This window comes from Eublepharis macularius, chromosome 12, assembly GCF_028583425.1.
Source record: "Eublepharis macularius isolate TG4126 chromosome 12, MPM_Emac_v1.0, whole genome shotgun sequence".
NCBI classification, from domain to species: domain Eukaryota; kingdom Metazoa; phylum Chordata; class Lepidosauria; order Squamata; family Eublepharidae; genus Eublepharis; species Eublepharis macularius.
The window spans coordinates 43,925,067-43,945,824 of record NC_072801.1 but is presented as its reverse complement, the minus strand read 5'-3'; the positions used below and the strand labels follow the sequence as shown (position 1 = coordinate 43,945,824).

Sequence of the window (20,758 nt, the reverse complement as noted above, 5' to 3'; positions counted from 1 at the left end):
AATGAAGTAAATAAGGAACTAAGTAAATACATATGTACATACATACATACATACTCATTTGCAAAAAAGTCTAAATGATGCTATCTTAGAGTCATACCCTTCAACAGGAGCAGACTGGCCATCATAGCCACAAGGGAATTTCCCAGTGGGCTAATGGCCTACGCCCCCACTTGGGGTGGTCCAGGCCAGGGTGGAAGGGACCGTGTGTAGCCTGAGGAAGGTGGTGCGAAGCCCAGGTGAGCTATGCCCAGGGAAAGCATCTCATGGCCCAGGCGAGCCACATATGGATGCACTCAGCCTGGCAGAGCTGGGTGCACTGTACAGATGGTGGTGCCTAGGCCTGACAGAGTTGCAGGAGGTGCTCAGCTAAGTAACTGACCCACACAAGTTGTGGGGCTGGCTTTTTCTCTCTTCCTCCATTGTGGAGGTGGGACCTTCGGCACACCAGGATGTAGGGGCTTTTTTCTTTACAGCCTGCCTATGCCCTTCAAAGTCAATTGAAGCCAATGATCTTAGAAAGATGTAACTCTATTACAGTACAATCTGAAGAACACTTTTCTGGGAGTAAACACAATTGTGTAGATTTGAGTAAGATTCTAAATAGACCTGTTTAGGATTGCACAATTACTCTCTTTTTCTCTAAGCAATGCTTCATTTACAAGATGAAAGAGCTTTTACCTGGGTTTGGTTTTTCCATTATCTTTGGATATAGAAAAATGGCATAGCCTGAAAGGCACCCTGCGTTCCCTAACAGAAGTAAGATTGCCAGCTTTGGCTTGGGAACTTCCTGAAGTTTTGGGATCAGTTTAGGGTTGCCAGCTCCAAATTGGGAAATTCCTAGAGATTTGGGGGGTGAAACCTGGAGAAACCTGGAGAAAATGGGGTTGGGGAGAGAAAGGACATGGCACGGCATAATTCCATAGAGTCCACCCCCAAAAGTAGCCATTTTCTCCAGGTGAACTGATCTCTGTGGCCTAGAGACCAGTTGTAATTCCAGGAGATCTCCAGCCACTACCTGGAGACTGGCAACCCTAGATCAGTTCCTAGAGAGGGCATGCGTGTGCGCATGTTGTGATGTCATAGTAGTCACCCTTTGAAACTGCTAATTCCAGAATCCTACGCACAGCCAGTTTACAAGCCAGAGAACTGATCTCAGTAATCATAAGATCATAGATCTGGAAGGGATGCCAAGGATCATATAGTCCAACCTCCCGCACAACCAAGAAATTCAAAGCTACCCCTCCTCACTCCTCAAGTCACCCCTGCTCAAGGAGAAGAGGAAGGCAAAAACCTCTAGGATCCCTGGCCATTCTGACCTGGAGGAATATTGCTTCCTGATGCCAAAATGGCATTAACCTGGGCACATCAGAAAGGGCCATGAGAGCCAAGCACTAGTTCTTTTCTTCCTGCCCTCCCTCTAGAGCTCAGTAGTAATTCTTAAAGATCTCTAGGGCCCACCTGGAGGTTGGCAACCCCTGTGAATACAGCTGCCCATTTCCAAAAAAGTAACTTAGCCACTGGGTAAGTCCTGTCAAGTCTGGTCTCAGGGCAGGGAGGAGGATGCCAGAGCTCATCAGGGGGTTGGCTTGTTCCCAAAGATCAGCAGCAGGGGAAATAACTGGCACACCTCCCCGGGCAGGCACCTCCAACTAGGACCCAGCAAGCAGCGCCACAGCGGGGCATTAGAGGCTTCCCTTTGCTTGGTGTGACAAAATACTTGGAACTGTCCCAGCGCAGGCAAGCAATCACAAGCTGAGTCCATGCAGAGGACCCAAACTATCTGAGTAAGCCTTGTCACCCCAGGTCATCTGGTAAGGAGGATTTTACCACAAGTGAGGCACAGATGTGTACTAGAATGTCTGCGAAAACGGGTGTGTCATAGTGATGCCAACTCCTTCTTGGGAAATTCCTGGAGATTCGGGGGTGGAGCCAGGGAGGGCGGGGTCTCAGCAGGGTATAATGCCATAGAGCCCACTCTCCAAAGCAGACATTTTCTCCAGGGGAATTGATCTCTGTAGTGTGGAGATCAGCTGTAATTAAGAACCATGCTGCATCACAGCCACAGTCTTTCGAGTCCAGTACTCTGTTCTTGGAGTGACCGACCAGGTGCCTCTAGGAAGCCTCAAGCAGAATGAGTGCAACACCCTCCCGAAAGATCTAGGAAATCCCCACGCGTCACCTGGAGGTTGGCAACTGGACGCGTAAGGCTCAAAACAATCCGTCTTGCTGTGATAAATGGAAAACGTTCTCTCACCTATTGAGGCGGGGAAGGAAGTGCGCTCATCAATATTCAAATTAGTCCGTTCCCTCAGCAGCTCTGATTGGCTGCCTTTCCCCCTCCACCACCAGAGTCACGGTTGAAGACCGTTTGCCTCCCGCTAATTTGTATACAGCTGGAGGATGAGCCGACGATCTTTTTGGGACCAGAAATACGCATGTGCAGAAACACGGAGGTGGGGGGAGCGGGAGCAGATTGTGAGAATAGAACCCTATGCGCGGTCACATTGTACAACCGGAGGCCTAGCCGTCTCCATGACAGTCGCGCCACTTCTTTTTCCCTCTACATTCACGTTTCCAATTTGACGTCAACAAATTATCCAACCCCCCACCCCTCAAACAAAGGACCAAAACAAATTCTCTCGTAGGATTTAATTTAGACCAACATCTTGGGTTTTTTGAGACAATCGCGCAAGTAGAAGAGAGGCAAAGAGATTGATCTCTTTTTTTTCCCAGAGGGACTGGTGGGCGGAGCAGACGTTGGTTGGTTGAGAGAGATGAGGGGGAGAAGTGCGGGGAGATTAAGCGAGGGCGGGAGCGAGGGTCAGAGCAATGGAGACGCCGACGAAGGAAGGGGCTAAAAGGCCACGCCCCCTCTCTGTGGGTAGCCCCGCCTTTTAAACATCCGCCATTATAGAGAAGAGGCTCGTAATAGCTTCGCCTTGGCAATGTAAGGTGGTGCAGAACAGACGTGGAAACAATGCTATGTGCTCGAGAATCCCTTCCGCCTGATATATAGGAAAGTGCACGTAATTAATTTATTGGTCTTTAATTTACCTACTCCCAGAGGTTACAATTATTATTATTTTTTAAAACCCATTAAATTAGACAAGAAAGAACAAAATTAGATTTACCTCCATCTCTTCCACACCTTAGTCCTCCGGTTTTGTTTTTAATACCCCTTATTTATTCCAAACCGGAAGTTTCAATTTCTTGCTCTTACGTCCGCCAAAGTATTCCTTGCCTATCAGGTTTTCCAAACAGCCCTTTCTCCCAAACAGTTACAAGCCCGGGAAATAACACTGCTACAGAATAAATTCTGCAGTCTGTTACCTTGCTTTCCCTGTTATTTGGTATTTTTCCAAGCAATTTTTAATTTCTTAAATTTTATTTTACATCATTCATTACCCTACCTTTCTCCTCAAGGGATCCACAAAGTGGCTTACATCTGTCTCCATTTTATCATCACAACAACCCTGTCATGTAGGTTAGGCTGAGAAAGTGTGACTAACAAGCTTCTATTGGCAGAGTGGAGGATTTGAATCTGTGTTTCCCAGACAATAGTCTGATAATCTAACCACTACACTACATTGACTTTTAGTGTCTTTGATCATTTTGCCCTGAGGCCTTTCAAAACCCCACCTGCAAATTTCTGCCCCCTCATGCCCCCATATTACTAGATGGTGGTCAGCAGGGCCTAACCCATTCCATAGCTTTCCTTCTCAATTCCCTTCTAAACCCTGCTGACATTCAGTATTTTATTTCTCTAATCCTAATCTAAAAACCATAGTTTTTAAAAAGGGATTATTTCCCCCTTCTCAACATGTCTTTAAATAGCTAGGGGGCAGGGGGGAGCTGGAAGCAAATGCCACTGAAGGTGTGTGTTCCCTAATTTGGGTTTTCTTGCTTTCTTCCCTTCAAGGCAATCTATGTGCCATCAAGTTGCAACCGATTTATGGCGACCCCAATCAAGGGGCTTTCAAGACAAGTGAGACCCGTGGGTTCAGGGACATGTTTTCCTGACATTCTGGTGAATCATATGGTTCTGTGGTTAAAATGTTGGTCTGGGATCTAGAAGACTGGTTCAGATCCCCACTCTTCCATGAAGCTTACTAGATGACCTTGGGCCAGTATCTCTCAGTAGGGTTGCCAGCTCTGGGTTGGGAAGTTCCTGGAGAATTGTGAGGTGGGGCCTGGAGAGGGCAGGGTTTGGGAAGCGGATGGGCATCAGCAGGATATAATCCCATGGATTCCACTCTCTAAAGAAGCCATTTTTTCAAGGGAACTGTTCTCTGAAAATCAGTTGTAATTCTGGAAGATGTCCAGCCACCACTTGGAGGCTCGCTACCTTAACTCAGAGTGTTGTTACAAGGATAAAATGGAGCATGGAATATGATGTACAGTCTCCCCAGTTCCTTGGAGGAATGATGGGTTTAAAATACTAAACAATAGCTGTGACCTGATGTTGAAAACAGGTTCACTGGTGAATATTAGGATGCTCCTACCAGTTTTTCTGCTCTCATAAGAGGGAGAAGCATACTCTTTTGAACCCCCAAAGCGTATTTGAGGGATTTGGGGTCTCATGTGGCTGTGGTGAGGTGGGGAAATATATGAGATTGCCCCTCCTTTCTTTGTCACCACCACTGAAAAAGCTGGTAGGATCCAATTTGTTGGGGCCTCAAATTAAGCATAAGAAGAACCTGTTCTCCCACCTATAGAACAGAGCTGCAAATGCCATTGCTTATTTACATGTTTTAATTTGTTTAAATTCATGCATATATAATATTGGCCAAGCATTTTATTTGAATTAATTTCAGTTTATAACTTGAAGATCCTAATGATGAGAAATGCCAGTATATTAAAAGTAAAAGAAACTGTAGCAAATTAAACAAATACCAATGCCAATTTGAGCAGAAAGGTCATACAAATGATCCTAAGCCTGTTTACTCAGAAGTAGGGCCCACTGGTTTCAAAGTGACATTCTCCCTATTGAGTGATAGTGGAAAGTGCTATCAAGTCACAGCTGACTAATGGCAACCCTTGCAGGTGTTCTCAAGGCAAGAGATTAACAGAGGTGGCTTGCCATTGCTTACCTCAGCAAGTCTGGTCTTCCTTTGAGGTCTCCCATCCAATTACTAACCAAGGCCGACCCTGCTTTGCCTCTGAGATCTGATAGAATCAGGCTTGCCTGGGCTATGCAGATCAGGGCATCTTTTTTTTAACATTCACCACAATGAGTTTATTTCATATAAGAGGCTAGTCCCTAAGAACATGAGAAGATCTTCCTGCTGGATCAGAGCACAGTTCCGTTTAGTCCAGCATCTTGACTGGGTATACATATTTAATGCAGCCTTTTAGCCTGATTCCATTCATGTTTACATATTTAGGGTTGTCAGCCTCTAGGTGGGGCCTGAAGATCTCCCAGAATTACATCTGATCTCCAGGCTACAGGTATTTGTTCCCTTGGAGAAGATGTTTTCTTTGGAAGGTAAACTCTATGGCATTATACCCTGCTGAGGTCCCTCCCTTCCCCAAACCTCACCATCCTCAGTCTCTACCCTCAAATCTTTAAGATGGCAAGAGTTGGCAACCCTAGCATAAGTCCAATTTAGTTCAATGGGCTATACTCCTAACTTTGCAGTCTTAGATTGATTCTGAAAATGTCAGGCTAGGACCATTTTATTTTATTTTATTATTTAAAATACCTTTAACCTACCTTCCCTTACTCATACCAAAGAAGGGAAACCAAGGATGCTCACAAAAAAGTCAAGAAAAACAACCAATAAAACAACTTAACAAATTTTTTAAAAATTTATTATTTATTTATGTCATTTTATAGTCTGCCTTTCTCACTGAGACTCAAGATGGATTACACAGTATGAAATTAGTACAATCTGTATCAAGTACATTTCCATACAATATCAAGGACATTGCCATAAGCAGTGCCATAGGGTAAATAGGTACAAGTTTAAAAAATCACAGCATTAACAAGAATCCAGTACAGAGTAGAAAAAATACTGAAACAGAACATAATCAGTTCTAGACAACATGAAGCACAAGTAGATCATAGGAGAATATGTTTAAAGCAACAGATAGTACATAAGGCAACAGAGTGGTGACATCTATGGTCCCTAACTCATTATGCATCTAAGACCCCATTCCTACAATACAGCCCTCCCATTTGAGTAAAAAGCCTTTTTGAATAATTCGGTTTTGCATCATTTGCGGAAAGCCAGGAGGGGGGGTGGGGTCTCCTGACCTCCTCAGGCAGGTTGTTCCACAGGGTTGGGGCCACCACAGAGAAAGCCTGTGTTAGGGCAGCTGTTAATTTTGCCTGTGTGCAGCCTGGCACCTGCAGGAAACCCTGTTCAGATGAGTGAAGCTACCGTGGAGGATCATAGGGAGGGAGGCAGTCCCATAGGTATGCCGGACTAAAGCCGTGAAGAGCTTTATATAATAACCACTGAGCATGGTAACTGATAGGTAGCCAATGGAGCAGCATTTTGCACTAATTGGAGCCTCCCAGTTAACTTGGATGGGAGACCTATGTATAGTGCATTACAATAGTCAAGCCTTGATGTTACCATAGCATGGATCCAGGTGGCCAGGTTGGCCGTTTTGAGATAAGCCATCTTCCAGGCTAGAGTGAGATTGTAGAAAACATTTTTTGCCGCTGCTTTAACTTGTTTTTCTAGTAGTAGAGCTGGATCCAGTATAACTCCTAGGCTCTTAACTGAGTCTGCAAGGGTCAGACAAACTCCATCAAAAACGGGGAGTACAATATCCTTCAAGATCTCTGCCTTCCCAACAAGAATCACTTCAGTCTTGTCTGGGTTCAATTTCAATTTATTGTTTTTCAACCAAATGTAAACTAGATGGTGTATTAAGCATTTCTTCTATCTCGTTTGCATTGCAGCTAGCATCTAGATCAGAGCGTATTCGTTCTATTTTAAAAGCAAAAAGCTTAGCCAAGGCCTTGCAGCTAATTGTCTGTTCTTGGGACTGTAAAGATTCAAATTTAGGGGTTAGGAGGTGCCTGGATATCTTAAACAACTGGGATGGTTGTGAACTAGCCGACGCAATGGTTGCCAAGAAATAATTCTCCTGATCTCTCATGGGAGCCCATTTGTTTAAACTGGGGCCAGTACTGAACGAGTGGGTGACTAGGTTGAAAGGGTTCTAACTCTGGAGGAACTTGACTGGCACACAGGTTCATAGGGGGAGAGATGGTCTGCTATGAAAAGCATCACCTGTCCATTTCCACATTTTAAATGTCTATTAAAAAGTCAGGATATGTTTTCTGTAGGTTGTTGCGAACCCTGGAAACTGCAGTGCTTGCATGGTATATGCTATGGGGAAACATTTGAATTTAAATCAAGCACATGTTTCTACTGTTTTTTTCCTTTTTCTTTCTTTAAAAAAAATACTGTTAGGCCTTTAAAAATTGGCCACTCTTGATAGTGTAAACATAATACGCTCTTTGTCACCTGATAAACGTAAAGACATGTTCAGACAACTATGAATGCAACAAACAAAACCTTTCCTTGGAGACGCTGAGACTGATTCTGTTAGCAGGTACTCTTTCACTGTGTCTCCACTGTTGACTCCTTCAAAATAACTCCTGATCTATGTTACAGTCTGTTGCAGCTTCAATTCTGTGTTGTAGGTAGATTGCATACTGGAACCGTGGTTTGATATCAGCTAAGGCTTCAGTTTTGTTACACTGTGTTTGATTTTTACCCTGCTTAGAGACGTCAAGATGACAACTGCAACAACACATTCCTTCCCTTATAAACAGATCTGGGAAGAACCTAAAACCCATTCTGAGAAATGGAAGAAGAAGACCAGGTTAGTGTTAATAAATGGGGTGTAAACAGAATAATTTTTGAAAATTAAATGATATATGCTTGCTTACCAAAAAATCTTATTTTCTTTCTCTTTCTGATTTTTTAAAAAAGTATTGGGAGTCCAAAGCAATAGACTAGTTTAACTGTCTACTTTAAGCAAATACTTGTACATTAAAAAAAATATGTGGCCCTCTACTTTATCATATATTTTCCTAAATGCTCTTTAATCCTAACAATTATTGATCAATGTTTATTGATTTAAAAGGACTTACTTCCAGATAACTGTTGCTGTAAGAAACTGCTTGTGCTTATGCAAAATTAATAACACTTTGCCATAGGGTTGCCACTCTGGCTTGGGAAATATGTGGAGATTTAGGGGTAGTGCTTGAGGAAGGCAGAGTTTGTGGATGGGAGCTCAGCTAAAATGTAATGTCTACCCTCCAAAGCTGGTATTTGCTCACGGGGAGCTGATCTCTGTAGCCTGGAGATGAATTGTAATTTTGGGAGAACTCCAGGCTTCACTTAGAGGTTGCTAACTCTACTTTGCCGCAGATGGTTACGATTTATGCATTGTAAAAACTTTATATTGATGCTGTGTTGTTTTTGTTTGCACCACTCTGTCTAGGACAGTGTAATATATGAATAAGGACATCTCTTTAGGGACTAGCTTATCAGAAGGTTTTACATTCTTTCAAATCAACTTGTTCAGAATGGAGTACTACAAAACTCTTCATTTATGCACAGATTAAAAAAAATAAATACACTCATGAAATGTCAGTAAATTTTAAGATAGCTTCCAGTTGCAACTCTGCAAGTGTCATTCATAAACTTAAAGCCCCACCCATATATGGATGGACTTGTAGAAAACCAGTTACTATGCACAATTCTGCCTGGGTCTTTGCAAGGATTCTGCTTTCTTGCTGCCAGTCAGGGCCAACACAGACCACTAGACGAACATAGGTGATCGCTTAGGATGCCACTTTTTGAACTGTCCTAAAAAGACAATAGGAGCCTTTTCTGTGGACTTGAAGGGATACTTGGTTTTAACTGGCTTCTAAAATCTCCGTATTTCTTTACTTTGGTCTTCTGCAACTGCCATGATGGAACATGTAGGGATTTTGAAGAGCTTAGCTGTTTTTATTTTTACATTGTTTTTAATGCCCAATAGTTATAAGGCTCATACTAAACTTCTCACTTTTCTCTCTATTGAATGGGGGCACTGAAGTCATAAGTTTGTCTAGGGTACCAGAAAACCTTGGCCAGTCCAGTGTGCCAGTTCCATGGAAATGTGAAGGGAGGCTGAACTCTAGTCTTGTGTCTTATTAAAGTGCTTATTTTCTTCCATGGGAGACAGGAGAAAACAGAGGCGCAGGAGAAAGAGGAAGCCTGAGCTTTCTTTTCTCCTGTGAGAGAGAAAAGAAAGGGTGATTTTTTTTCTGTCTGATCTGTTTCAGATTTTTTTGCACATTCTTACTTAATTTTCTGACCCACTGCATCCCTATATAATAGTATTCTCATTTACATAAACCTCTATTTAAACGAGCCCTAAAACCCTATCCAAAATCCAGGAAACAAGGCTGACAACACAGATAATTTTTAAAACTTGTATTTATTGTGTTGTAAACCACCTTGGGGGTACTTCCTTAGTTGAAAAGCAGTCTATAAATGAAATAACTAAATAAATACAGATAATTGCTTTTATTCAAGACCTCTAATGTGTAAAAAGTGAACTAGACTACTCTGCTAACATAATGTTCCCAGATTTCCAAACTCACTTAATTTCTCCCCAGATCAGTGGAAACTTCTTTGTAAACCATTCTTCATTTTATCTATACTTCTTATTATCCAAACATTTTGGATAGCTTGAGGTTTAGAAAATGGGATGTTTAGAACTTTGTTAAAGGGTGTCGATTTCTAGTTTTCAGTATTGCTCCTTATTTTTCTCAGGGCATAGATCATCCAGTCTGCAAGCATAAATAACTGCCCTTCTCCCTAATATGATTTTTTTCTGCGATGGCAGGTTGTACATGGAATTTTGCACCCACTGTAGAAGAACAACCTTAAACTGAATTAGTTATAGTACCCTACAAGTTTATCCCACTATCCAGCTTTGTAGCAGGACAGAACATATTTGATGCTGATGGATACACTAACCCAAATCTCAGAGTGCACAGACTCAAGTTGGAGATTTCCTGTGTCTTAGTATCATTTTGAACTGCTGGCTTGCAGGAGAACCTGACCGGTTAGATTCAAGTTTCAGTCTGTAGATTTGATAGGCCCAGAATTCTCTCAACCTGCTTATCCGGTGTCAATACCGAGGTGGCACTCAAGTGGAGGTACCTGTACTTTTGGGCTATAGCATTGCACTGTAGAGTCTCAGGAGGACTGCACTTAATAGAGTTGAGTGGGGTAAGGTATTAAAGAAGCACTGGGCTGTAATGGAAAGGGTATGTATAGCTGTAGCACCTGTGCTGGGATTAATGCATGAAATATTTTGGGCATAATAGTAAAAGGGCTGAGGGTAACAGTGTTTTTTTCCTTGTGTGGAATATCCATACACCTGTTTACATAGATAATGCTTTTAATGAAAAGAGATATGATGATAGGTGGCTGTATTTTTCAAAAGGAATAAGCCATGTTATCAGAATGTGAATAAATCCATGGAGGTTGCGGTTAAGGAGCTGTCTAGGATGGCATACATAGAGCATGTATTATGGGGCTGACTTGAGGTTGGATCCAACTAGCTTTTGTGCTGGTAAAAAAGGGAGTGGGGTTCCCCTTTGATTACCAAAAAGGCTATACGGATCAGGGGAGTTGGATTGCAAAAGCCATGTGGGACAGGGGCTGTTATAAGGAGGGGAACTGGCTAAACAAAGAAGCTGGTGGGATCCAACCCTTGTCCTTTTTAGTTGCTGAACTAGGAAATGCATAGACCTACTAGCATCTGTGAATTCAGTTTGCTTCTTTGCGCTTTTTGCAGGATGAAGGTATCAGATGAACTTCAAACCTGCAGTTCATTTCACAGCAAGGGGCAAGAGCTAGAAGAGCTGGGTGAGAAGGATGTATCTGAGCTAGATTTTTTTCCCAGCGGGCTGGAAAGAGAAGAGAGTGCGCTGGACACCACCGACCAAGAAACCCTCATGTGTGAAGAGGAGGGGAGGAAAAGTTCATGTTCCAGCATCACTGGAAAGAAAAAGAAGAGGAAGAAGAGGTTAGAAATAAACATTGAAAGGACCTGAGATTGAGACAGAAAAATATATTTCTAAAGCTCCTGAAAATAGAAGAGAGGATATTTTTATGGATGCTAGCAGAAATGGAAGGGATGCAGGATTTATGGGGTGAGAGGGAGCCAAATTCATAATGAGACATGTACAAACCCTTCCATTTACAATAATCCCATCCTGTACATACAGTTTCATGGATCTATGAAAGAAACAGCTCCATTTTCTTGCTTGCTTGCTTTCGAAATGGGCAGCTTACGAGCTATGGTACTAGCTGCTACAGAGTAGTTCTTGCATCCTCAAGAACAATATTTCCCAGCCTGTGGTTCCTTACTGTGAAAGTGTGATTTGTGCATGCTTTTTTTTTAAAAGTAGATCACCAAATCAAGTAAACGTGAATTTGTGGGTCAACAACATAAAGTTGGGAGGGAGCTGCTGCCCTAGAAGACCCAGGAAATGAACTGTTCTGGGCTTTTTTTTTTAAGCGTTTATTTCCTAGGATTTTTTTTCTGTGCTACTTAGCTGATAACTTCATTTCTGGTGATTTTGCCAGTCCATGTTTTGTTTCTAGAACAGGACAAAATTGGGTAAAATGTTGGTGGGGGGAGAAACAGCTCAGGATGTTTTTCATTGTTAAAAAATAACCCTAGTTAAATAAAAGGTTTGGGACTCTGATTTAGACCATATCATGATAATGGGCCAACTCTCATCTTGTTAGACTCGTACAGCCCTCCCCTTGGGCTTGGGCCCTGAGCAGGTTAATATGATCACATTGTAAGGATATAATTGAACTATTCTGTATATTCATAATCCCTTCTTCATTCTGTTCCAAAACTTCAAGAATAACAATATACCCCTCACTTCTTTTTAAAATTCGTGTGTTAAACCTGAGAGTTGTGTTAGGTTAACCTTACCAGGGCCTCCCCGTGAGAATCATGGCTGAATGGTGATTTGAACATAGGAATATCACATCTAAATCCTGCTGTCTCTTTCTGTTGTTATGTATGCAAAGCAATGCCCAGTCTGTTTGAAATTGACTGTTGGGGGAATCTAGCCATATGCATGACTGGCTTTCAGGCAAGGCAGTTTCTGCTCTGCCTCTCTCTCGCTGCCAAATGAACCATACTGTTCATGGTTCATTTGATACCCCAGTCATGGCCTTGGGAGTTCTGCATTCTGAGCTTACTTACGTTGAGATGGCTCTGATCAGCAAGCAAGCAGCTGCTGCTAGTCTTTGCATCCTTTTTAATAGTGGAAGGAAATAGCAAGTCTGGTGCTACAGGAATTCAAACTGTGGGGCAACCTCCCACTCCAGCCCAAAGAGATGGAGGACATACATCCTTTAGAATTACTGTAATTCTTCTAGAATCACTTGGAAAATATTCACCATGTTTCTAATTTTAATTTTCGAAAGAACCCTAACGATAATTTAATTATGGATCTATAAGGAGGGCTTAGAAGAGAAATGAGCACAGTATTGTGTGTACGTGGACTTTTCCATATCTCCTGTATACTGCTGGATCTAGGATATTTGCATAGGATAAGTAGCTATAGTTCCATTGTATTTCAGAGCCAGGCCCCAAATTTAGGAGCCATGCTAATTTTTCAGCCTTCAGTGTTTTGTATTTTGATTACCACATATGCAGGAAATTCCCAAATACCTCCCCCCCCCCACACACAGTGACCCTTACTCTATGCCTAGAAGATGGCAAAACTCCATCAGGATCCCTAGCCAAAGTGGCCTGGGGGAAAATTGCTACCTCACCCCAAGGTTGTGATTGGCCTTACCCTGAACATGTAAGAAAGGGCCAAGAGAACTAAGCACTGATCAAATCCTTCCTGCCCTCCCTCTCATGATCTGTCTAGGTTCACAGAATAGAGAGAGGGCTACCTCTCTCTTATCTTTGGCTTAGGTTCACAGAATAAGCATTGCTGTCAGATGGCCATCTAGCCTCTGCTTAAAAACCTTCAAAGTGTTGGGGAAAGGGGTTAAAAATAGTTTAAATTCAGAGTTGCAATGGATCTTGAATCAATAGAGAGTCAGATGCTTTGTTTGCTTTTAAGAACAGCTTACTTTTAAAGGAAAAAGGTGCACAGAGTTGCTACAGAACATGGGCTGATTCTGTACACGTTGGATAATGCACTTTCAATGCACTTTATCAATCGTTTGAGGTGGATTTTTTGTTCCCCGCACAAAAAAAATCCATTCCAAATGATCTATAAAGAGGATTGGAAGTGCATTATCCAACGTGTGCGGAATCACTCAAAGAAATCTATCCCCTACATCTTGTGCACTTCAGAGACTGCCGTTTTTCTAGTAGGGAAAGTTGCACACAGGTTTTCAGCTACTTTTGGCAGGGAATCATGGGTGGTGGATGGAAGACACCAGGCCAAGGAGCTTATACTCCCACATATGCTACAGTTTGACACAGTGACTGAGTGCCTGTGCTGACTCAGTTGCCATGTGTCTGGTTTTCACCCAGACAGTCTGGTATTTTCTTTGACTGTCTGGGGAAAATAGAATGAAAATACTGGACACCTGGCTCCTCCTCCTCATTCTTGTCCCTCCAAGGCTGCCTTTTTCTCTCCACCTCACCAGACCACCCAGCTTACCTAACTGGGCCATCGCAGCTCCCCCCCCCCCCCATTCTTGGGTTGTCTCTCCAAGGGTGCCTTTTTTCCTCCATTGCCAGACCACAGTGAGCCTGACTGGCCAGACCAGCCTTTCACCCACTCTCTCCTTCTCCCTCCTGAGCTAGTGCTGGAGCTGAAGCAAATGCCACCTCTTTGGCCTAGAGCCTCTTTGCTTTTTCATCCTGGCTTTTTTCAATCTAGTTGGAAAGAAAGTGCTTCTGAAGAGCCCAGGAGGACCTTTATGGCCATTTCCAGATGGCTTACCTGAAGCCGCTCCATACCGCAATGTTGTGGATTGTGCCGGGGAAAACGTGAAATACCGCATTTTCTCACGCGAGTTTTGCGCGACGTCGCACAAAACTCATGTGAGAAAACACGATATTTCGCGTTTTCCCCGGCACAATCCACAATATTGCAGCATGGAGTGGCTTCAGGTAAGCCATCTGGAAATGGCCTATGCATCTTTCTGTTTGCAGCTACCTCCAGCCTTGCACCCTCCCAGCTTTTTGAGATTACTCCAAGGGCCCCCATTGTCTCCACATGGCAGCCATTTTATGGTGATGTCCTTTTCCTGTTTTAAAAATTTCAAGAACACTCACAGGCTCAGTGAGATCAGGAGCTGCTGAAGTACTCAGTTCTCAGGTACTTTGCCACAAAACTATTAGTTTGTTTTTGCCTGTCTGCCTCTGTCTTTCTTCTTCTTTTTATGTTTTTCAGATGACCAGTGATAAATCTGACCAACTGTAAATATGAAAGCGGTGAGTCCAATTGTCCTTCTTGGTGTCCAGCTGTAAAAGGAAAGCCTTTGCTTGCTCCTTAGTCAGATCTAACAAATAGTGGGAAATTTTCTTTGCATTAGGAAGCAAGAACTCAGATTAATAAAAATATTCTTTTTCTTTTACCTTAAGAGATTGGCCTCAAAAAAATCAGAGCAGCCCTCTTTTTTTTTAAGCCTGCCCTTCCCCTTTATAGGATCATGGTGTTTGAATACAAAGAGGCCAGGTGGTCAGAGCAGTTTTATAGCATGAGACTGACATTCTGAGGACATCTATTTCTTAAATCTACAGGCGTTCTTTTTATCATTTGGTGGGATTAAACCTTCCCACCACTTTTTTTACATTTTTGATTTTTCTTTAAACCTGGGTATTTTCTCTTGTTTTTCCATTGCCTCATTTTCCACATTTAAGTATCCACAGATGGGACTATATTGAGAATTAGATATTGATAGATAAATAAATAAATATTGGTTCCCAGGAGCCTGGTGCTAGCTCTCTCCTTGCCCCTAGCCTTTCAGATGTGAGGGCTGTCACTGAACCATCTTTACTTGATCTTGTGTGCGCGAGTGAATCTGTCACATTGAAATGTATCTATTTTATCAGGGTTAAGAATTATTGTGGTACACATGTATTCTACACCTTCAGTTTAGTGCTAAAATGACATCAAATGTCCCTGTGCAATGATAATGTAAACTGTCTGTCCTTTGGTTAAACAGTACGGCGAGCTGCTAAGATGTGTGGCCTCCGGGAAGCAAATGAGATGGATGACTGGACCTTGTATTGGACAGATTATTCAGTCTCACTGGATCGAGTGCTGGAAATGAAAAGTTATCAGGTACTTACTGTCACACCCAGGATGGAGCTAAAGCATCCTCCCCCTCCCCCCCCGGCCCCCGTTCATGAAGAAGATTCACAGACTTAGACTAAATTTTCTCTTTTCTAGAAAATAAACCATTTCCCTGGGATGTCTGAAATCTGTAGGAAGGATCTTCTGGCCAGGAACATGGGCAGGATGTTAAAACTTTTCCCCAAGGAGTTTAACTTCTTTCCTAGGACCTGGTGTCTTCCTGCTGAGTGAGTCTTCCTTAAAAAAATTTATATACTGATTTTCCTTTTACTTTCATCATCCCAGTGCTTCAGAAGGTGGGCAGAAAACTAGACAAGGCAGTGTTAGGGAGGAAGGGAGGGGGATTTTTTTTAAAGCATTATTTTGCCACTTTATGTCTGTTTGAGTTACTACCACCTCACTAACAAACTTTTTGTTATGTCTGTTCCTAAGTACTTTTTGTCCTGTGGAATTTTTAATCACTTGCCCAGGAGACTGTGCCACCATTAACTGCTTGACTTTGTGAGAAATCAGCAGAGCTTCTCTGTGGTTTGTGGGGATCTGAAGTACTCAGTAAATGCATCCAAGTCTCTTCTACAGCTACATACAAATACATTTTTAGCATTACTGTCATTGTCTTGAAATCCCTGCCATAGCCAAGAGAAGGAATGCCCATTGATGACATCTACTTAGCTCAGGGATTTCAAGCATATTTATGAACATCCTACCTGAAGCCTGTCTTGGTTCAGGACTGCTGCTTCCACATTGGGATTTTTCTCTACATGGAACACAGGAATTGAAAATGTGAAATTTAATTCCCTGGGTTAAAGAGGAACATTGCAGTGACTATGGGTGGAACCACCATGGGTAAGTGGAGCAGAACTAAGCTCCACCCTCAAAATGCTGCGTACCATTCCACCACCACCCCCATTAGCCCTTTAAAGAGCTTTCTCCTTTTCTCTGCTTAGCCACAGTGTAATATTACAGCGCAGCTTGGTGGGGAAAGGGGGTCCTTGCCATGGGGTGTCTCAGTGCGATCAGTTCTCCACCTGTGCATTTGCAAAGATAGGACAGGTGGAGAGGAGGCATGGGAGTTGTAGGGGAGCCAACAGCAACAAACAGAGCTGGAGCAGGGAGGTGTGGACACCTGCTTGCTGCTGATATGACATGGCATATTTTCATTCCCCCCTCCCTGTCCCAGTCTGGAAGTAGCGCATGCTTGTGAGCCAATTGTAATTGGCTTACAAGATTGTAATGATAAAATGCCCCTCCCAGTGGAGAGAGAAATCACCACACCTACCTTATATTCCTACTATTTAAATAGTTGATTTTCAGTCCTCAGACTCTGATGCAGAAAGTAATGAGTGGACTGCCTCTGTTTTGAATCCTACAATGTACAACAAGTCAACAAAAAAGGGGAGCCCACAGTATTTTTACAAGTCAGCCCCTCTCTGATGGGTTAGTCATTTCTGACCTGCATGAAAGAGAGACCTGATTTTGCAAAGCTTCCCTGCTTGTCTGGCTGGACGAGATTCGTAGAGCAGAATTATATGTTAATTCCAAAAGGCATTTTTTTCAAATGTAGGTGCTGGGAGTGCTTTGTTGAGAGAAAAAAACATTGTGAGGATAAGGGGGAAATTCAGTGAGTTTGCTGTATTAATCTATTGCAGCAAAGACAAATGATGAGTCTAGAGGTACCTTAAAGATTAATATGTTTGTTGTAGCATTATTTTTTGTGTGCTTTAGCTGCTGAAGAAAAAAAATCGGTACCCATATGTTTTCCCCATGAGAATAAAAATGGCTTGAGTGGAGAGTGTTTTTTATTAGGAAAAATAGCTGTTAAAGAAAAGGGGTGGGGGGCTTTCTTTAAAAATGGTCCCAGAGTTAGCTAAAACATGTCATTCTGCCCTAACTGATCAAGGATTACCAGATACATGGCTATTTAATAGCCTTGCAGTGCCCTCCGAAGTAGAGTTATACTCTTTCTAAACAACCCCTGGAGTCTCTCTCAGGTATTTCTAAATGCAATACTCCAAGAATCTCTGTGAATGGATGAATGGAAGAAGTATGAGCTCTCTCAGAACTGCCTTTAAAACATTCCAGCTGTTGATTGCATGCTTCATTCCTTGCTTGTAGCAAATTAATGAGAACCAGAGTGCCAGATAATGCTGGGGATGTTGGTGCCATTCTGCACGTTTTCTTCCTGGCTGTTCTGCTACCAGGGGAAGGAGTGCTAGTTCAGGGTCACTTAATTAAAAAAATAAAATAAAATACAAAACACCTGAGTCTGGGATGGTTCTTGTTAGTAAGTTAGCTTGGTTCTTGTTAGCTATTCTCCATTATCACCACTATGATAGCTTAGCCCAGGGTTTTTTTCTGGGAAAAGAGGTGACGGAACTCTCAAGAGGAAAATGAAGAAGAAACACATGGGATTCTTTGAAATCATATTATTTTCAAGCCCTATTGCCGAGTATTTTCAAGAGGTGCCGGAACTCCGTTCCCCCACGTGTCCCCTGAAAAAAATCCCTGGCTTAGCCTCTTATTATGCTGTTTGGTTATACATCAGTGCATTCTCTGAGGTGGCTCCCGTCTTGTGGAAAAGCCTGTCCAAGTTGGTCATGAAGGTTCACATAGTCCTATTATTCCACAAAATGTGCAAAACAGAAATGTTCAGTAGGGCATTCTTGTAATAGTATTAGAGTTGTAGCGGGACAGAACCATCCAGAAGGGCAGCTTAATATGGGAGTGGGAAGGGGGTACTGCATTGCCTTGTACCTTTGTCTGGACTTTTTTTGGTGTGGTACTGAGTACCGGCTTTGTTTTTTGTGTCTCCCCCAAGTTCTTAGGGGGGAATTGGTGGAATCAATGCAATCTTGTATATGAGTATTGACACTTTCTCTTCTCCTTTTCCCTTTCTTTTCACAAAACCCCCACTGACCTTTGTAATCCCACGCTTTGCATTGCTTGCACTATGCTGGCCTGTGCAGTGCTTTTCACGTTGTCACTCAGAGCTAAACTATACAAGACAAATTACACAAGGGCGCTCAAGTGAAGGGAGATGCAGTGTTAGTTGGGAAGCGTAGTTTGAATTTCACCTCTTTCTACAGAGCCAGCAAGATTGCTCCTCAGAGGGTTTGTTAATTTCACCTCTCTAAAGAGCTGGCAAAGATTGTTCCTTAGACGGTTTGTTAATAATTAACAGAGCCTTCCAGGAGGCAAAGAGGAAATTAAACTCTCTGAGGAGCAGTCTTTGCTGGTTCTGTAGAGTGAGCTGAAATTCAAACTACGCTTCCCGGCTAACATTGCGTCTCCCTTCACTTGAGCGTCCTCATGTAATTCGTCTCATGTAGTTTAGCTCTCCATTTTGTATTCCTAATACTATTATACTGTTCATTGTATATCTTATGCTGCACCTTCACATTGCTGCTTGCATTGTCATTCAGTTTTGTTCTTCTAGTTCCTATTGCATTGTTCATTTTTTGTTCTATACTGTAAGATTTTTTTTTTTACTTTCTGTACTCTGAAATATTCCTTGAGTCTCAGTGAGAAAGGCGGGCTGTAAATAAGCAACATACAACTAAAGAAAGTAGCTGCAGTAGTTGATTGCAAAATCTGAAAAATAAAATTCATGTAACACCTTTTACTAAGACCAGCCAAAATAATACAACACATTTTGCAAGGTTTCAAATTATCCAGACCTCTTCAGGATGTAAAACAAAAGTGGCATGGGGCGGGGAGAAAATGCATGTCTTCCATGCTGTGGTATTAAGGCCGCTTTGGGCCAAATTGAATATTACATATATGTGGTTTACAAAGGGAACTGGCACCATATAGCAGATGTGAATTCCTGGTGGCGACTCCATGTAAAAGCATTGCATTGACCCAATTTGGATCAGGACCATAGGTGGAAGAGGGGTTCCTGCCTCCCTCTTGCCATTTCCCAAGCCAAAATGAACTGAGGAGCATTATTAGCCCTGTTGTTTGCCCCCAATGGGCAAACAACATCCCCTGGGCTCTTTGGCTCCAGAAAATGGTGGTGGAGAGTAGAGATGGACATGATCAAAAATAAATTAACGATCCAGTTGATCGTGGATCGGCGCCGGCGACGATCCCGAATTAATGATCCACACCGATCATCTCCCGTTCCCGATCCGTGGATCGTGGAGGCCAAAGCGGGCCACGCTGCTATTCCCAGCTATGTGGGAAGGTGGGTGGTGGCAGCGGACGCTGGGCCTGGCGGGCACGGGGAGGCGGCGACAAGCCACCTCCCCTCAGGTCCCATTCAGCAACACAGGAGGTCTGTGTTTGGCCGTCAGAGCTACCTATCAGGGTTTGCAGGGATGAGGTTGGAGTGCCCATGGCTACAGAACACCCCCTTCCCCCTCCCTCCCCTGGGTGTCTTCTCTCAACTTGCGACTGTTTTGCTGCTCCGTGGTTGGAAGGAAGCCCTGCTGATCAAGGAAAGCTGGGCTTCCATTCAGGTTTCCAGGGCAACAGAAGGAGGGCAAACAGAGCTCAGGCTTTCCCCTGGCTCCGTTGCCAGGGGAATAGATTGCTGGCACCTGAGTGTCTGGATCCCCGATCTGAGCCCGAACGCAACGATACAAGCCTCTCCCGATCGTTGGCCGTGGACGATCATGATCCGCCGGGTCACAATCACGCGATCGCCATTATCGTGGGTTTTTTTCGATCGTAATGCGGATCATGCCCATCTCTAGTGGAGAGTATGGCTACAAGTGTCCATAGCAAACTTGTGTAATGTGTGGCCTTTTACACATGGGTGATTTACTCCTCTCTTGTTGAGCATTTGCTACTCAAGGATCAAATTCGTTTTGGCTACCTACCTTTCTGAATGCTGCTTTTAATTCCACTGTGGGTGCTGTCCCACATCGCCATGGAATAAAGAGGATTATGTGGTGAGATGTGGATGTCATTGCTGGCATCACTGGTGCCATCACATCACCACCACCCCTTTTTAAATTTTTCATGTATGCCCAATTGTGTTTTTGTGTTGTGACGACCGAACTAAGCAGTATGAGTCAGTACAGTCAATTTCAAAGATGTTTCAATAATGTAATGGATATATACATGCAAATTTGCAAAGATTTAAAAAACAGTAGAAATCCAATACAGAGCTGAAGAAATGTTGGAACAGAGCATAAGCAATTCTATGACTTACATATTAAACGACATAGGAACTACCACTAGGATCATACTTATAGCAATGGCAGTAGAGTCTATGGTCCCTCATAGCTAATCTTTGAAAACCTAAAAGAGATCCATGTAACCACAACACAAAGTAACCTTATCATTATATTGTTAAGATGTTATAACATCATTTTGTTAGGTTTTTTAAAAATCCTCCAATGCGTGACAGCCATGCTTCAAGTAGACATTTTTGTTTATGATTTATTACTCCCTCCTCTATCCCATGGTTCAACTGGAGCACTCGGCCTA

At 42.9% G+C, this 20,758-nt stretch overlaps 1 protein-coding gene across 1 annotated transcript in view; it reads left to right on the top strand.

The window, feature by feature from the left end:
* Nucleotides 1-7,610: 7,610 nt before the first annotated feature.
* The window catches only part of TTLL6 (tubulin tyrosine ligase like 6), a 43,698-nt gene continuing 30,550 nt past the window's right edge, over nt 7,611-20,758 (top strand). Inside the window, exons 1-5 of the mRNA XM_054995570.1 lie at nt 7,611-7,845; nt 10,825-11,055; nt 14,417-14,457; nt 15,192-15,310; nt 15,419-15,549. Coding sequence (XP_054851545.1) covers nt 15,209-15,310; nt 15,419-15,549 — 233 coding nt within the window. The 5' untranslated portion in view covers nt 7,611-7,845; nt 10,825-11,055; nt 14,417-14,457; nt 15,192-15,208. The remainder of the gene's footprint in view (nt 7,846-10,824; nt 11,056-14,416; nt 14,458-15,191; nt 15,311-15,418; nt 15,550-20,758) is intronic.